The sequence below is a fragment of the Sinocyclocheilus grahami genome, unplaced genomic scaffold (genome assembly GCF_001515645.1).
Source record: "Sinocyclocheilus grahami isolate Dianchi unplaced genomic scaffold, SAMN03320097.WGS_v1.1 scaffold1865.1, whole genome shotgun sequence".
NCBI classification, from domain to species: domain Eukaryota; kingdom Metazoa; phylum Chordata; class Actinopteri; order Cypriniformes; family Cyprinidae; genus Sinocyclocheilus; species Sinocyclocheilus grahami.
In genome coordinates this window covers 72,365-91,446 of record NW_015507044.1, presented here as the reverse complement: position 1 = coordinate 91,446, position 19,082 = coordinate 72,365, and the positions used below count along the sequence as shown (strand labels likewise).

At 34.9% G+C, this 19,082-nt stretch overlaps 1 protein-coding gene and 1 pseudogene across 2 annotated transcripts; one reads left to right on the top strand and one right to left on the bottom strand.

Moving 5' to 3' along the window:
- Positions 1 to 393: 393 nt before the first annotated feature.
- Positions 394 to 3,346, bottom strand: LOC107573091 (RNA-binding protein NOB1-like; annotated as a pseudogene).
- On the top strand, positions 3,337 to 17,881 carry LOC107573087 (WD repeat-containing protein 59). Of its 2 annotated transcripts, XM_016259526.1 has the most exons (27): positions 3,337 to 3,458; positions 4,027 to 4,076; positions 4,270 to 4,405; positions 4,856 to 4,941; positions 5,285 to 5,365; positions 5,440 to 5,477; positions 5,570 to 5,658; positions 5,755 to 5,871; positions 5,974 to 6,051; positions 6,796 to 6,952; positions 7,060 to 7,139; positions 7,220 to 7,352; positions 8,067 to 8,179; positions 8,350 to 8,514; positions 8,592 to 8,693; positions 8,805 to 8,949; positions 9,963 to 10,032; positions 10,157 to 10,310; positions 10,829 to 10,885; positions 11,615 to 11,748; positions 11,915 to 11,996; positions 12,526 to 12,638; positions 12,749 to 12,899; positions 14,050 to 14,128; positions 15,196 to 15,319; positions 15,408 to 15,550; positions 17,084 to 17,881. In XM_016259526.1, the coding sequence occupies exons 1-27, from the start codon at positions 3,405 to 3,407 to the stop codon at positions 17,317 to 17,319; spliced, it is 2,967 nt and encodes a 988-aa protein (XP_016115012.1). In that variant the 5' UTR covers positions 3,337 to 3,404; the 3' UTR covers positions 17,320 to 17,881. The 2 variants fall into 2 exon arrangements, with proteins under 2 accessions (XP_016115012.1, XP_016115013.1); XM_016259527.1 differs by lacking the exon at positions 10,829 to 10,885 and having other exon boundaries at positions 3,339 to 3,458; positions 17,084 to 17,880.
- The last annotated feature ends 1,201 nt before the right edge of the window (positions 17,882 to 19,082 follow it).

Below are 19,082 nucleotides of genomic sequence, written 5' to 3'. Positions count from 1 at the left end.
TACCAGGCCTTGGTTTGCATTTTTATTTGCAGCTTTATTTGGTGAAGGTAATAATGTAATATATGATGTAATTAAATATGGTATAATATATTTAAATTGTGAAAAAAATGTTCATTGAATCACATGTTTTCTATGACTTGTCCCAAAAGGTATTTGGACACTTAAGTCACACTTAAACTGTCTGAATGTCATTGCATTAGATAATAAATGCCACTTCTGATGATTTTATTAAAGAAAGCTGCACTTTTAAGCAAAACATTTTACAAGATGATGACATGATAAACTGTTCAGAATGAAGACAAAATAATTCTGTTTGATTTTTATTTTTGGGTGAAACTATCCTTTTAAGTTTAATTTAAGTGTAACCGTTGTGGCATCTGTATGTTCTTGTAATTGGACTATGTATTGCATTTGACTTCTGTTGTATGTTTTTTGTTTGCTCATATTTTCCAGAATGTTTTTAGGGGAGGGAAAGGTTTATTAAAAACTGGATAAAAATATTAGGCTGCTTGTTTCTGATATTCTTTATATGGGTGTTCTATTTCCCCCCCCCATAAAACCTTTAGCAGTCTGCATGGAATCGCAGATAGTCTTTGCAAATTGTGTCTTTTTATCTATATCACAAACAAAAATAAGATTTCCATATCACAATTTCAACTGGCACAAGGGTAGAATATGGAAAATATTTTGTAATATAGAGTTAAACTTCAAATAAATCACCATAAACATTTTAATTCCATCAAGAATTCAATGTTTCAGGCTTCCAGTCCAGATTCTGCAGGTAGTGTGAGAACACAATCACTTCTTAACAGATGTTTTGCGTGCTGCGTTAGGATTTGTTCGCCGTCTTCCTCCTCCGGTCTGGGCGTCCCGCAGTTGTAAGCTGGCTGACCTGCTGTAGATATCATGCTCAGAGAACGGAGAGCTGCCGGCTAGGTAATCTGGGTCAAACACATTAGTCTTCTGACGAGCCTTTTTAGACAATCTCTGCTGGGGGAAACGCTGATCGTCCACAAGGTGTGGGTTGTTGGCGTGTTTTCCTCCTTGTGGCAAAGGTAAAGAGTACTGCAGAGGATGAGAGAAGAGACAAACCATAAGTACATGATCACTAGCGTTGATTTATATGACACTACTCATGCAATGCCTTCCAAATACATAAATGGAGCCAAATTTCTAATGCATTTAGCTCATAAATAACATTTAAATATACGGTCACAGCATTACTCACTCTCTTCCCCTTTAGATTCAGCACTTTGGGATTCCTGGAAAAATGCATCTGCATGGTGCCGTCCTCATTCATGCTGACTGCAACCTTCTTCAAGGTGTCGTTCCCACAATTTGGACAGAAAGATTTGTTCATGTTTGTTGTTGTCCTAAAAATATGGAAACAACAGTGTCCATATAACACACATCACTTATAAATGTGTAATTATTCCTGCTCCAAAACTTATTATTTTGCGAGGTGAATCCATCACTCACTTTAAGCAGGCATGACAGCGCAGAATGTAACTCCTGGTGTTTTTAATGAGCATGCCATTAACAGACAGCACATGCAGTCCGATCTGAATCAGAACATTCTGTCAGGAAAACAAAAAGACATTAGGTGTTTGTTACAAAATAATGGACATAACTGACCATATTTGCTTAATGTGCATGATTAAAGGAATCATTTTGCTTTATGCTACTTGCTCACAAATGGATCCTCTGCAGTGAATGGGTGCCGTCAGAATGAGAGTCCAAACATCTGATAAAAATCTTCAGATTCAGCCAGCTGACTGTCAGTGGACAGGTCAACAGACTCTAGTTTGTCTGTGACTGTGATGGCATCTGCAACCTAGACAGAAGGAAAGAAAGAAAGTAAAGTATGATTTTTTTGGTCTAAAGTGACTGTGGCAGCGGTTTGGGTGTTGTTGGACTCCTCACCAGCAGATCCAGAAGGTCAGGCTCAATGCTGAGCAGAGGACTCCTCCAAAACTGAAAGCTGTTGAATTGTGAACTAGTGGGGTCTTGTGGCTCATTTGTTGAAGGTGGGCTTTGGACAACTGTATTTGGATTATTTGATGACTTTTGGAGAAAAGTAGCAGAAATTAATAGGTGCCCTTATTAATGCCATCTAATTGCTTTTTTCTATAAAAACACCTGCATCAAACTGGAAAAAGCCATGGATATGCATTTACAATAATATTACTCAAATACAATACTTGCATTTGCATGCAATTTCTTACTTTTGAAGGAAAATGGAAACCTGCAATGCCAACAGGAGTCTCTGGATGTCTCGGTGTACTGCATATTTGGACCTGAAATGCAAACAGATAAATAACAATGAAAAACAGATGTGAATGAATGTGAATTAAGATCTGAATTAATCAATCAGCAGTACCTTTTTCTCAGGTTCTTTCTTCAAATGCTCCGTTCCCACATTCTCGGTTTCCAGTTGATAAGTCAGAGCCAAGACCTTGATGTCTGTGGCTGAAAGACTGGGATAGTCTCCTGTCTTTTTAGCAAATTCTGTAACTGTGATTCAAAGTAAATGAAAACATTTTGCGTAAATCAATACCCATAACACACTTTCAGCATTCAAACAAAGACACACAACATACGACGCATTAGTAACAGTATAGGTTATAATTACCAAATCTTACGTGCTCTGGAAAGGGTTCTTTGAAATTGAGCTTGTATGGCAAAAAAGCCAAACTCCTTTTTGTTGGTTTATCCCGAATTTCATCAACAACATCCTTCAGGGTATAAATGTTCTTTCCAATTTCCTAAAACAAAATAAAACACACACACACACACACACACACACACACACACACACACACACACACACACACAAAAACATGTGGTAACAGACAAAATGTTCTAGTTTCACAAAAAATTTTTATATATTAAAAATATCAAATTATAAAATATTATTAATGACTGAATGAATTGATGCACCATGGCAAACTGTACTCCAAACCACTTAAAAATACACCACGGTACTACAAGCTAGAAAACATGGTAGTACCATGGATTTTTTTGTTAGTGTGTCGCCTTTATGTAATCAAATACACCACAATCGTGCCTACATACATTACAAACTATTAATTATTTATTCAAACTAAAGCACACGTGTAAGTTCTGTCATTTATCCTGGTTCGCAGTCAATAAAACTCACATTTCTGAGCAACAGTGTTAAAATAATCAAATAAGAAGCCAGCGTCATCAACAATAACTCACTTGCAGAGGAGCCCTTTTGAGAAAAGCGCCAGCATCTGCCACAACATGCTCCACCACGGTCTCCACCATCTTGGCAGTAGGATAGCAGCAGCAGCAGCAGCCGACACGAGTTCTCGCGAGATTACACTGTCGTCCAAGTCCGGTCAGTGTCACGTCATTTGTTGACGTTCTGATGTGGGAAGATGGCGGCCCGCTGGAGCAGTGAGAATGTGGTGGTGGAGTTTCGAGATGCACAGGTACACAGTCACTACACCACATTACATGCGTTAGAGAAGTAGTTTTCACAAGCACTAGAGCAATAAACGTGCACAGCTGGCATGTCAATACTGAGCGACGTCTATTAAACTTTGAACTGAATGACATTCTTTGTGTATTAAGGTGTTACCTCACAAATGGTAAACATAGTATTTTCAGTTATTATTAGTATTGCAATAAACATGTTAAAAAGAAATAAAAACCTGGGAAATTACATGGGATATCTTGAATAACTGTGGTTTAATGTACATATATTATCATACATTGGTTTCAGAATGTGTATGGGCACGTAAGATAACTTAAAATGTCTACCATTGCATTGGATATAAACTATCAAATCAAGTGTAATTAATTTTTTTAAGAGATGGCAGTTTACAGTGTATCTCAAAGTATATTTGTTTTATGTTTACAAAAACCGAGCCAGAATATGCAGTTACACTAGACGATAACAATGCAATGGAATACAATACATTTAGAAGGGTAAAAAGAAAAGCATTCAAGTCTTTTTGGTGGTGATGTGTTGTGTAATGACAGATTTTCTGTTTTCAGGCTACGGCAATGTCAGTGGACTGTCTCGGCCAGCACGCTGTTCTCTCTGGGTTTGTGCAGCCTCGGCTTATGTCACATCCTCATGTGGAATTATAAACACACCCTTACGCACCATCTGTAGCTTAGCTCTATATGCTGCATCTACATCCTGTTTCTTATCTGTTTTTCATTTTGCAAATGCTTTTTGCATGCATGGTTATACCACAGTCTATTTACTCTTTCACTTGTGACTGCTTTGAATAGGAGGCGATTCTTATATGTTGTAAATTTGGAGACGCCGTCCGAGGCTCCACGCAAAATCAGCCGCCAGAGCAAATGGGATGTTGGGACAGTCCAGTGGAATCCGCACAAAACCGAGGCCCATTTATTTGCAGCATCTGTACGTAAAGAAGATATTATCCTCTGCTGATTCACAACACTGTCATATTTATTGTTTCACATGCATACATAATATTTACTTAGTAATAATTTACAGTAAGTTTCCTTTAGTTAACATTAGTTGATAGTGCTTTCAAGCGATTAATCGCATCCAAAATAATTGTTTTTGTTTACATAATACAATATGTGTGTGTACTGTGTATATTTATTATGTAAATATAAATACGCACACATGCATGTATATATTTAAGAAAAATATGTTACGTTTATATTATATCATATATTTATATATAATTTCTAAATGTATACTGTATGTGTGTGTATTTATATATACATGCTAAATATACACAGAACAGAACACACACATATATTATGCAAACAAAAACGTTTATTTTGGATGCGATTAATCGTTTGACAGTACTAGTAAAAATACATTTTGTCACCTCCGCAGAGTAACCAGCGTGTCGACCTGTACTCTTGGCGTGATGGATCCGGTGAACCACATACGTCTTTGCAAGGCCACACACGTGTTATAAGGTAACACAGATGGCGTCAAGCTGAAATGCTACTTAAGAGATCTGATCATTTTGTCTTAGACAAACAATGACAAGAAAATGCACGAGCAAAATGTAATTTTACATTCACCAAATGTAAAATATACTATCGCTCAGCTCTAAGCTGCTAAATTGTGGATAATTAGGCATTAAAAGTATTATACTGTAAACATTGAAAATATGAGACTCAGAAAAACCTGCTTTGAACAAAGTGTATTGTGAAAAGCATTCTATAAATGAATTGATCTGACTTGGGAATGTAGATATTCTATTCTAATATGACAAATAATTATAATAAATAACTTCCCACTGTTTTACTGTTTCAGTGATTTGGACTGGTCATGGTTTGAACCAGAATTTCTTGTCACGAGTTCTGTGGACACATACATCTACATATGGGACACAAGGTGAGTGTGGACAAAGAGTGCATGATAAAGGTCTTTTCCCCCCATATTTTACGCTTTTCTTTTTTCATTTCTAGGGACACTCGAAAGCCAACCGTGGCTCTGTCTGCTGTGGGTGAGTGGAAAGACTCATCAATCAGTTTATTTATGCAATGTCCATTCTTTTATTTATTGTTTTCATTTTGTCACATTTCCTCTGTATAATAGCTGGAGCCTCTCAGGTGAAGTGGAACAGACGGAATCACTATTGTCTGGCGTCAAGTCATGATGGTGATGTCAGAATCTGGGACAAGAGGGTGATTGTGAATTCATGATTGTAAAATCATCATTGGTATCAGGTAATCAACCTTTGCTTGCCTGTTAATCTGTCTGCTTACTGTTCTGTGCTTCAGAAACCAAACACTGCTGTGGAGTATGTAGCCGCCCACCTGTCAAAGATTCATGGTCTGGACTGGCACCCTGATAACGAGTACATCCTGGCTACTTCCAGTCAGGACAACTCTGTTCGGGTGATTAGAATCGCAATTGTTGATCACATTGTTCACATTCTATTATTCTGCTGCAGTTTAACTTACACTTGATTCTGTGTCTATAATGATTTACTCCAAAAGTTCTGGGACTACAGACAACCGCGGAAGTACCTTGATATCTTGTCATGTCAGGTGCCTGTGTGGAAGGCCAGATACACGGTACGGTTTGAACCATTATTTAAATATTCAGTTTAGGTATAATCATTTTTTTCCCCTATGTAAAAGGTTGCTGTATTGTTATTGATGTTGTGACAGTTACACTACCAGTCAAACGTTTGGAATACTTAGTATTTTTTTATGTTTTTGAAAGTTATCACTCGTGGCCATCAAGGCTACATTTGTTTGATTAAAATACAGTAAAAAACTGTAACATTGCGAAATATTATTGCAATTTTAAAATAACAGTTTTATATTTGAATGTATTTTAAAATCTAATTTATTCCTGTGGTGGCAAATCTGAATTTTCAGCGTCATTACTTTAGTCTTCAGTGTCACATGATCTTTCAGAAATCATTCAAATACGCCGATTTGCTGGTCTGATTAACATTCATAATAATAAAAATCATTATTAATAATTAAGCATCAAGATTGTGTGTCACTGAAGACTGCAGTAATGATGCTGAAAATTCAGCATTTCATCACAGGAATAAATTAGATTTGAAAACATATTCAAATAGCTAACAGTTACTTTAAATTGTAATAATATTTTAAACATTTTACTGTATTTTTGGCCAAATGAATACAGCTTTGGGGAGCATGAGAGACGTCTTGCAAAAACATAAAACATTCTTATTTTTTGTCCAGTAGTGTACTTTCCCCCCCTTACACTGGCATCATTCTAGTAAACATGAAGTAGCATATTATAAAGTACTCACTGCGCCCTCTTCCTCTCGTTCTGTTCAGCCCTTCTCTAACGGCCTGGTTACAGTGATGGTTCCTCAGCTACGGCGAGAGAACAGCCTCCTGCTGTGGAGCACACTGGAACTGAACAGTCCTGTTCACGCATTTGTAGGTCACGACGATGTTGTGCTTGAGTTTCAGTGGAGGCCGCAGAAAGAAGGTGAGAGGAGAAACCAGTAGGTGGTGGTAATCTGCGAATGAGTGCTTCATTTCGACTTTAAGAACAGACAAGTGTTATTGTTTTCCACTCTCCATTCTGTATTTTAGGTTCCAAAGACTGCCAGCTGGTCACATGGTCCAGAGATCAAACCCTGAGGATATGGAGAGTAGATCCTCAACTTCAGAAGGTGATGCTCAGCTGAACTCAATCCTTTCAGTATGGCTGGTGACTTTATGTTTGAGACTGATGGGCTCATGTGATCTGTAGCTGTGCTGTGCCAATGACATCGTGGATGAGTTGATGGAGGGCTTGACTCTCACCACAGAGACGGAGAAAACTCTGAGGTCCCGAGACTCTGAACCTCCACTCAGCCCTGGATTCACAGCAGAGAACTCACAAGGTGAAAAACGGATAGAATAGACAGAAATCTGCACAGAAAGTAGATTTGATGGATTTTTATGACTTGAAATGAGTCAAGAATTATGTACTGTATAACATCTAAAAGTATGCCTATCTGTCTATATCTTATACAGGTTATAATATGTTTACTTTTGTCTATGCTATTTTGTTATATAATATAGACATAGACATACTGTATGCTGCCATTCAAAAGCTTGTGCTTAGTAAGATTTGTTTTTTCTTCTAAATCAGCATATTAGAATGATTTCCTAAAGGATCATGTGACACTGAAGACTGGAGCAATGACTGCTTAAAATTCTGTTTTTCATTACGCAAATAAATTCTAATTTAAAATACATTCAAATAGAAAACAGTTATTTTAAATTGTAATAATATTTCACAATTTTTTACACAAGTTTTACTGTATTTTTGATCAATTAAATTCCTCCTTGGTGAGCCATAAGCGACTTCTTTCTTATTCTTCTTTCGCCCCCAAACTTGAATGGTAGTGTGTAGAATGCAATATATGAGATGTACATAAAGTAAATTGTAATCTGAATTTTGTAGATTTGTAACTAATATTAAAAATTTATTTTGGATTTAAAAAAATATTTTTGTAATTATGATTGATTATTGTTCATCCCATTCTCCATTTATGGTGGATGTTCCAGTCAGATCCTAGTTTTATTGAATATAAATTACTGTCTGTTCACAGATCAGTTTGATGGCCCTCAGTCTGGCGGTAAGAATGACGTACCAGGTTTGCCTCAGACTCTGCAGCAAGAGTTTTCTCTAGTCAACTTACAGATTCGCAACGTCAATGTGGAGGTCAGTCACTGTGATTTCTGTAAATCTGGTGCAAGAAGCAATATTTCAACTAAATAATTAGATTAATTGTCTGTTACGTGGAGTGTCATGTTGCAGAATTCATATTAATAAATGGCATGCAATTCTAACAGTTCAACATAAATAAGACAGTGGCATTATTGTTCTTGTAGATGGATGCTGTCAACCGCAGTTGCTTTGTGTCGGCCGACTGCGGAGCCAGTCGCGTTCGTCTCGTGGTGAAGTTTCCTGCCCAATATCCCAACAATGCAGCTCCATCTTTCCAGTTCGTCTCTCCAACAAACATCTCGTCTTCCATGAAGACCAAGATACAGAAGGTTGAAACTCTAAAACCCATCAAGCTATCCTTGACATTTAGTCAAAACTTTAAACAGCAGCATCATCTCTTTCGTAGATCCTGACTGATACATCACTTCAGAAGGTGAAGAGAAACCAGAACTGCTTAGAGCCATGTGTTCGACAGCTGGTGTCTTGCTTAGAGTCAGATGGCGTCATGGTGAGTGAGATTTACTTTTGTACTCATCATTTTATTCCAAGACATTTCCCGAATGGTTTCCATGCTCACCATGATGAGGTTTTAAATCACTGTCTACTACTGGATGTCCAGGAGGACGGTACGAACCCTTACGTGCTCACCAACCCGGTGACTCCTGCACTTCCTGCTTTCCCTCGAGTAACCAACACTTACGGCTCATACCAGGACTCCAACATCCCCTTCCCACGCACCTCAGGGGCGCGCTTCTGCGGGACAGGTAGCCTGGGATAAGAGTCTTTGTATTGTTTTAATTGTTGTCCATTGTGCATGAAATAGATATTTCGTTCATATATCAAATTAAATGTGGAAAAGATTATATACATACACTACTGATGAAAGGTTTGGAATCAAACATTAACATATTTTTTGTCTCACATGCTCACCAAGGCTGCATTTGATCAAAAATACAGTAAATATACTGTAATACTATTGTGAAATATTATTGCAATTTAAAAGTACAGTTTTCTATTTGAATATATTGAATATATTTCTGTGATCAATGCTGAATTTTCAGCATCATTACTCCTGTAATCAGTGTCACATGATTCTTCAAAAATCATTCTAATATGCTGATTTGCTGCTCAAGAAACATTTCTTATTATTATCATTGTTGAAAACGATCATGCTGCTTAATATTTTTGTGGCAGCCGGTAAGTTTGGGGTAATTTTTTTTTTTTTAAGAAATTAATACTTTTATTAAGCAATGATGCTTCCAATTGATTAGTAAATAGGGTTAGGGTTAGGTATTTATAACGTTACAATGATGTTATTTATAATGTTACAATAATGTTTCTATTTCAAATAAATGTTGTTCTTTTGAAAAAAAAATTCACAGTTTTCACAAAAAAAATAAAAAAGTTTTCCACACTGTTAATTATTGAGAACCAATAACAATTAATGATAATTGAGCACCAAAGCAGCATATCAGAATGATTTCTGAAGGATCATGTGACACTGAAGACTGGAGTTATGATGCTGAAAAACTTTAGCTGTGCATCACAAGAATTTTGTGCATTTTTTTCATTGCATTTTAAAATATATTCAAATAGAAAATTGTTCTTAAATTGTACTGATATTTTACAATATTGCTGTTTTTTTTGTTGTTGTTTGTATTGTTGATCAAATAAATGCAGCCTTGATGAGCATAAGAAACTTCTTTAAAAAAAAAAAAAAAACATAAAAAATATTTGTAAATGAAAGACATAAATTTCAACTTAATTTGCCTATTAGGTTCCTTGGTTTATTTCACTCGGCCCATAACTATGCATCGTATGGTCCCTCCTACTGAACCTACTCCCAGGTGAATATTCAATCCTGTTTGTTTGTTGTATCTGAAACATGGCATGTTATGTTATATTATTATTTGAATACAGTGGAAGCCAGTTTAGCACGTGTCATAAGATGAAGTCTCTGTGTATGTGCAGGTCTCTGTCAGCTCTCTCGGCGTATCACAGCGGAGTGATGACGCCCATGAAAATGCGAACAGAGTCTCAGACCACCCTGAGGTTGTACAGCGGGAGCCCAACACGCACAGACAAAGACCAAGTGTCCGTATCGTCCTTTTACTACAAAGAACGGGTGAGACTCGTCACACAGGACTGAACTTAGTCCTTGGAGGAAGCTTGTATAAGCTAATTTATATTCGGCAGCCATAGTTGGGTAGTTAGGATTTTATTTTATTTTATTTTATTTTATTTTATTATTATTTTTTTTGTTTGTTTTTTGTTTTATTATTTTATTTTATTTTAATTTATTTTATTATTTGTTGTTTTGTTTTAGGGAGGGCTCTTAAAAAATGAAATGGCCCTGTATGTTTGCCTGTCTGCAGAAAGTTTTACACATTATTTCTAAAATGTGTTAAACTTTTAAGAACTGACTGTATTGTTCCTCCTTGGTTAAATAACATGTTTTTCTACTTTTTGTTCATTTCTGAGTTGTTATTCTTGCTTTTCACATCCCACCCATCCTAACCCTGTTCAAAAGCACCATTTTCACAGTTCATTTTCACTGTTGTTCTCAGTGCTGTCTTTCTCCTGTTGAGTTTTGGTGGCATGTGTCCCTCACTCTTGTTGCTGTGGTCTGTTTTATCCAATCAGAAGCCCCCTCTGTCTGCTCCCCGCCGCTGGTCTGTGCAGACTATTCATGACTGTCCGGTATTGACCTCCGCCCCTCCCTCCCTCCCACTTATTCTCTCTCTCATCGACTTGCTCTAATGCCAAATGTTTTGTTGCTTTAAAGCGTTTCATTCACTTGCGGTCATACATTTCATGTATGGCACATCACAGCTCACCATTTTGCCCTAAATTTTCTCTTGAAAAATTTCTGTACTAATTTAGCAGGTGGTTGCAGATCGTAAAAATGAAAGATCATCCCTTTTTTCTCTCTTTCTCGTGTAAATGATGCTGTGTGTAACACTGTAACCCATCTGTTTGTTAACAAAAAATGTACAGCAAAAAATATATAAGTATATTCATAAATAAATATATAAGTATATCGATTAATAAATAAAATATAAACTTTATTAAAGTTTAATTAAATATTTGACTTTTAATTTCATGGCTGCTACTGAATATTTATGGTTAGTAGATATTCTTGATTTACCCACCTTTGGCAAATCATTTTAGACCCTAATAATATTTCAAATTAAGCTCTAACGTCTATGTTGATCTTAACAGCTTAACAGTTTTTTAGTGCATTTAACAAATATGAAATATATATATATAAATAATTATAGTAATTCTAATGATAACATTACATGCATAATAATAATGATTTGTAATCAATTTCTCAAAAGGGGTTTTCTCATACTGACAACCATAGGATTGATTTATTTTGATCAGAAATGGACTGATCCTGTTGTTTGTCATTATCACGGTGTTCAGAAATCCCGTCGCTGGAAAGGCAAGCGAGAGGGAGGAGACTACAGCAGCAGACCCATCAAACTGGCTGGCAAAGTCATCATCCAGGAAATCTCGTGTCTACTTCCTGTGCACAAAGCCCTCGGGGAGACATACGTGTATGTTGTGTTTTCTTAGACAGAAATGCATTCCGGGTCATATTTAGATGATATCTGTCTCGTTAGTAACAGTGATAACTTGCAGCATCAAATACCAATACTGTGACATTCTTTTGTTCAAATGTCATCTTGATCCTCTGCGTCTTTTTGTTTTTCTTCACCTTAGACTAAATGTTAATGACATACAGGACACTTGTCAGAAGAATGGGGCAGCGGCCTTAGCAGTGGGCCGCAGGGATTTAGCAAAGGTATGTGATATCAGTCAAGTGTTTGGAAAAATATATTTTTTAATGTTTACGCCAGAATAAACACAAAATATACACTGTTACATGAAAGTAGTGTGATACAATCACCTACATATAATGTACTACAATTCAAAAGTTTGGGGTTGATAGGATTTTTTATGTTTTTGTGAAAGAAGTGTCTTATGCTCACCAAGGCTGCATTTATTTGATCACAAATATAGTAAAATCAGTAATATTGTGAAATATCTTTTTTTTATTTGAATATATTTAAACATGTAATTTATTCCAGTGTATATCAATAAATTACATTTGAAAATACATTTATTATAAGTTGTAATAATGTTTCACAATATTAAAATTTTTACTGTATTTTTAATCAAATATATGCAGCCTTTGAGCATGAGAGACTTCTTTCAAAAACATTAATAATTCTTAATTATTCCAAGGTTTTGACCTGTAGTGTATGTGTGGGCATGATTTGCGTACAAGCCGTTTATACAGCTTTTTTCAGTTCCACATGCTATGTCCCTAGGTATGGGCGCTTGCTTCGGCAGCCACAAATCTTGACCTCAGTCCCAACCCTGACCCTGATGCTGGAACTCCCTGGGCCAAACACCCATTTGGGCGACACCTGCTGGAGACATTGTGAGTTGCAGCTTTTAATCGGTGAAACCATCAGAAGTGCATTATATACAGTACAGCTAGAATTTATGATATTTTCACATGATCTTTGACTTTGTCTCTTTCCTCCACAGGCTTGAACACTACAGTCAGATGAGTGATGTTCAGAGTCTGGCCATGTTGTGTAGTGTGTTCAGAGGTCACGGCAGTCCTCAGGAATATTTCACTCTATACGGGCATCAGCAAACTCGACCGGCGATCTTCACGCCACACCACTCCCGCTACGTATGTTTGTAAACCTAATTCATCAGTGTTTGGATTCTGTAGGAATGACCTGTAGTGTATGTGTGGGCATGATTTGCGTACAAGCCGTTTATACAGCTTTTTTCAGTTCCACATGCTATGTCCCTAGGTATGGGCGCTTGCTTCGGCAGCCACAAATCTTGACCTCAGTCCCAACCCTGACCCTGATGCTGGAACTCCCTGGGCCAAACACCCATTTGGGCGACACCTGCTGGAGACATTGTGAGTTGCAGCTTTTAATCGGTGAAACCATCAGAAGTGCATTATATACAGTACAGCTAGAATTTATGATATTTTCACATGATCTTTGACTTTGTCTCTTTCCTCCACAGGCTTGAACACTACAGTCAGATGAGTGATGTTCAGAGTCTGGCCATGTTGTGTAGTGTGTTCAGAGGTCACGGCAGTCCTCAGGAATATTTCACTCTATACGGGCATCAGCAACCTCGACCGGCGATCTTCACGCCACACCACTCCCGCTACGTATGTTTGTAAACCTAATTCATCAGTGTTTGGATTCTGTAGGAAATCATTGTCTTTCAATTAAATTAGGATCAGATTCAGTTGTATATGTGACCCTGGACCACAAAACCAGCCTTAAGTGTAATTTATTCGAAATTGAGATTTATACATTATCTGAAAGCTGACTAAATAAACTTTCCATTGATGTATGTATAGGATGTATAGGACAATATTTGGCCGAGATACAACTATTTGAAAATCTGGAATATGAGGGTGCAAAAAAATCCAAATATTGAGAAAATCGCCTTTAAAGTTGTCCAAATAAAGTCCTTAGTAAGGCATATTACTAATCAAAAATGAAGTTTTGATATATTTATGGTAGGAAATTTACAAAATATCTTCACGGAACATAATTTTTACTTCATATCCTAATGATTTTTAGCATAAAAGGAAAATCTATCATTTTGACCCATACAATGTTTTTTTGGCTATTGCTACAAATATACCCCAGAGACTTAAGACTGCTTTTGTGCTCCAGGGTCACATATTTCTTTCTTATGAAAGATATGTTGGAAACATTCATGTTTATCAAAGAGGTTGCTTTCAGCTTAATATCTGTGACCTGCATCTGTGTTTATTTGTTTGCTTTTGTATTATTAATGCTCCTTAGCCCAGTTTCACTTCCAGTTCTGTCACATCCGGGTCATGTTCCAGTACTTCAGACTCTGCAATCACTCCGTGGATCATGGGTGAGAGATCATGAGTTTATTCATAGATAATATTTCAGTGTTAAGTGTGTATGAGAGAATCATCATGTGTAGTTCTGCCACACCAATTTTTGTATGACACAGCTGTGTGTATGTTTGACTTTTCAGAGTTGCCTATTGCTTGGTTTAATGTTTTTTGAATGACTGAAATATTTCTGATATAAGAAAAATATGTGATATAACTAAATGCTGGCCAATATGCAAACCGTCAAAAATGTTGAATAATTCAGATTTTTAATGTTTCTGAAAGAAGTCTCTTATGGCTGCATTTATTTGCTAAAAATGACTAAAAACAATACATATTTATTAGGCGTGTAATTAATAAAATAAATCAATTCATTATATAAAAAAACAATAATGATTGTTTTATTATTTATAAATAATTATAATAATTATGTATTGTTATGTGGTGTGTGTGATTTAATACAATTGATACATTTCAGATGTTGATGATGATATTATTTATTATTATTATGCATGTAATAAATAATATTAAATTATAGTAATTCTTAATAATATAATAGTATTTACATTTTTATTAGAAATTATGATAACAATTATTTTAATAATAATAGTAACATTGTAAACATTTACTATACTATTAATATTATATAATAATAATAATCTGACCAATTGATTAATTTACTAATATTATATTTTATTGTTATTTTCTTTGTAAACTATCAATACTATATATTTACTGACTTCCTATAAATAACATTAATATTGTTTTCATAATTAATGAATACATTAATGCCCAATCTGTTTCACATTCATATTACTCACCCAAAATGCAATTTCTAAGCTATTTTCAACGGTAAAAATCCACCAATTCCAGATCCCAGTTGTTTGTGTTTGTTTTTCCCTTACAGTTGCATGTGTGTCTTCTGCTAATTTTTTTAAAAATAATTCAGTTGAATTGTACCAAAATTATTTCGCATCATGACAAAAAGTTTTAGTTATGAGTCTGTTAGTAATAGAACTGTTAGAGCAGACATCTCCATACCTTCTGATCATTGTTGTAAATATATGGATCTTTCCTCTTTCAGTTGGACGTGAATCAGAACATGCTCCTCCCTGGGGAGAATCGTCTCCGGATGACTATCGCTATGCAAACCAGATATACACCGACCCCCGAGAACGAGAAAAAGAACAACACGACATGAACAAAAGGTGAAAGTCCTGTTCAACCAGTGACCCTTTGCACACATCGCATTAACACTGCATCCCGAAACTCTAAAGAGGTCCTTCTGATCCACAGAATACTGGACCCCTCCAACTCCTGGCAGTTTGACGACTTCAAGAAGTGTTACGGTGAGATCCTGCACCGATGGGGCATGAAGGACAAGAGGGCAGAGGTGCTTAAATTTGTCTCCTGCCCTCCAGAGCCACACAAAGGCATAGGTAAGTTAAAGAAACAGGGTTCCAAACAGCTTCTGGGACAGACTATCAGACCGCCACAGAAAATGATTTTATCTCATTACTCAGTTTGTTACAAAAAAGTGTAATGCACTTATAAGAGTGTGTAGAAGTAGATATGGGCATCTTGTGTTGTTGTTAAAGCACTTATAATTATTTTACAGATTATATGAGATGTAAAGATGTTTAAATTGTTAAATTGTAGACAGTTCTGTAAAAGCAACAAAATGTGACAAAAAAAACCACCTAAACAGTAACACTAAAATATATTACACTTAACAAAATTATAAACGCAACACTTTTGTTTTATTATTATTATTATTATTATTATTATTATTATGGTTGTTATTATTATTATTATTTGGTTTGTAATTAATACAATTGATATACAATCAGATCTTTATTAGACAATTACTGTTACTTATAAACAATAATTATACTAAAAATAATAAATATTAGATTAATTATAATAAGAATGATTATAATACTAATTTATTAATATATTAATAATGATTTATAGTTTAATAATAATAATAATAACAATTGGTGTTTCGTTTCTAATAGTTATATTAATTATTATGTTGGTTTGCACAAAAATATGAAGTGCAACTGTTTTCAACATTGATAATAATAATAATAATAATAATAATAATTGGTATGTAATTAGTACAATTAGTAATAACAATTTATCAGATTATTATTCTTTTTGTTAGTTATAAATAATAGTAATAATAATTATAATACCATTATTATTATTACAATGTTATTATTTAATATATTAATAATTATTTATAATTTAATAATTATAACAGTAATAATAATCATTGGTGTGTATCATTTCTAATAGTTATATTAATTATTATGTTGGTTTGCACAAAATATGAAGCACAACTGTTTTCAACATTGATAATATTAATAATAATAATAATTGGTATGTAATTAATACAATTAATAATAACAGTTTATCAGATTATTATTGTTTTTGTTATTTATAAATAATAATAGTAATAATAATTATAATACCATTATTATAATTTTTGTATTATTATTACAATGTTATTATTATACCAATTATTTACTAATTGCTTTTTTTTATTAATGAATTATATTATTCTTATTATTAATGGTATTAATAATAGTATTATTAATGTTAGAATATAATTGTGATAGTACTAATAATTGTTGTTTTATTATTTATAATATTTATATTAGCTATGCACAAAAATCTTAAGCATCACAACTGTTTTCAACATTAATAATAATAAATGTTTCCTGAGCAGGAAATCATGTGAAGTCTTGTTATACTTTCTAAACTGTATGCTTTTCATTTATTCTGGTGCAAACTTCCCTTTGTTTGATCGAATCAAAACTATTTTCTGTAATAATCAATAAGCATTCCTTTAAGGAGCTAAGCATTTGTCTCACATTTCTGGAATGTCGATCAATGTTGAACTCTTGAACAAATGTTTAACACTCACGTTTAAGAGCCTGCAATCGTGTCTTTGCTCTGGTACGCAGAGTTTGGCGTTTACTGCTGCCACTGTCGCAGTCAAGCCCGCGGCACCCAGTGCGCCGTCTGCAAGCGCTTCACTTTCCAGTGTGCCATCTGTCACGTGGCTGTACGCGGCTCTTCTAACTTCTGCCTGAGCTGCGGCCACGGAGGACACACCAGTCACATGATGGACTGGTTTCGCTCGCAAGAGGTCTGTCCCACTGGCTGCGGGTGCCACTGCCTGCTGCAAAGCACTTTCTGAACAATACAAACGTCAAGATACGCCTCAAAACTCTTAGTACTGTAGCACCTCCACGGTAGAGAAGCATTGAGGAACATCAGCATCATTCGGGACTGTTCAAGTGTAATGTTCTAACGTGGAGCTGCAAATATCAACCTTATAATAGGTCAAAACCAGCCTAGTAAGTGAAATTGTTGTACAGTGCTGTTTGTGCACTTTTATACCTGACTGTTGATTTGAGTAGAGCTATATATAGGTGCCAAGGAAATCGATCTGTGAAACAAAAAGATATTTTTTTCCAAATGTATATGTTGATTGCTCTTTTCAGTTGAAAAGAAGATTAAAAAAGTGTTGTTTCCCTTCAGAAGAGAATTGTTGTGTTTTGAAGGATTAACAATGTACAGTATGTGTGCCATAAAAATAATAATAAATCTGACAATACAGTGATTATTGCTTCATACGCCATTGCTGGAACTCTCTTTTATGAAATGTGCTCATAAAAGTGAACTAACTGTCATCACTACCTCATAAATAAATTGCATATTGCATTTTTAACTTAACGAATAAAGCAAGTAAGATTGTAACAAACTTGTTTACTATGAATTTCTGTACTGATTATGGTCAACAGCAAATGTTTGAATAGCTTCTTATCATTTTTTCATTATATTAAACCACAGATATCAAGAGTCAAATGACTTTTCCTCTTTGGGTTTGAGGAAAAGGTTGTTTTTTTTAATCCTCAAGCATGATTTAAAGGGGCTGTGTTGAAGTGCACTTATGAATGTTTTTTGCTAATGCAAGAATGCTCTTTACAGACACACATCATTCATGACTTTATTATTATACTGTCTTGTGTTTCTTATTCATGCTAGCTCTTATTGATGTCATGCTTGTTTAGTGTGTGTGAACTGGATTAATATGGAGCTGACCTACCTGCGACCCTTTTCATGCAGCGTCATACTGCGAAACAGCAATATTAAACATCAGGACGATAATGCTGTTATCCAGACACGTGCATATTGAATGGGAATAGATTATATGAACTTTTACCATTATTTGGAAACTGTTCAGTGTTTTATCAGTATGTACGAAATGTATATTAGTATATTTTTTAAATCTAGCTTTAATCATCCACTTAGAATGTTTATTTTTAAATTAATAAACCCAGAACATATGCAAATATGTTTGGTAAATAAAAGCAAAGCATGAATATTGATTTTTCTATACAGAGGGAGGGACAGACGAAAACACATAGTATGTATTTGGTCACAGTGCAAATATTACACATGTATATGCATTCATAACAATACACTGTAAATGCAAAACAATAAAGAGTACATCACAAATAAGTATGCACAATAAAAAAGCATTTATGCCATGCATAAATAGCATATTAGCCTGGAAAGATTAGTCATAAATAATGTAGTGTTCTATGCTGAGGTAATAAAAGAAGCCAGATATAGAGGAGTTTCTGTTGAAATTATTGATAATAACAGGAAAATGCATGTGCTGTGGGAAAATCTGTGAGGAGAGACATTCAAACTTTGATTTTCTCCCATAAAGCAGAGGAAGTGTTTTGAAAAGATGACTCATATTTTAACAGCTATTGATTTCTTGTTCAAGCAGGTTCAAATATTCATGCTTGGCATCTGAAATCAGCATTTTCAGAAATTAAATGGATAATAAACACTTTTTTTTAACAAGTTTATATCTGTACCAAATGTGTACATTCTCTGACTCTCTCTATTATACATATTAAAATAATTTATTCTCACCTTGAATTA

Bases quoted from the DNA above. Each gene is read 5' to 3' on its own strand.
- LOC107573087 (XM_016259526.1), top strand. From the start codon at position 3,405: ATGGCGGCCCGCTGGAGCAGTGAGAATGTGGTGGTGGAGTTTCGAGAT. The intron at 6,052-6,795 runs GTACGGTTTGAA...CGTTCTGTTCAG, and splicing joins TGTGGAAGGCCAGATACACG to CCCTTCTCTAACGGCCTGGT. The intron at 10,311-10,828 runs GTGAGACTCGTC...TTATCCAATCAG, and splicing joins CCTTTTACTACAAAGAACGG to AAGCCCCCTCTGTCTGCTCC.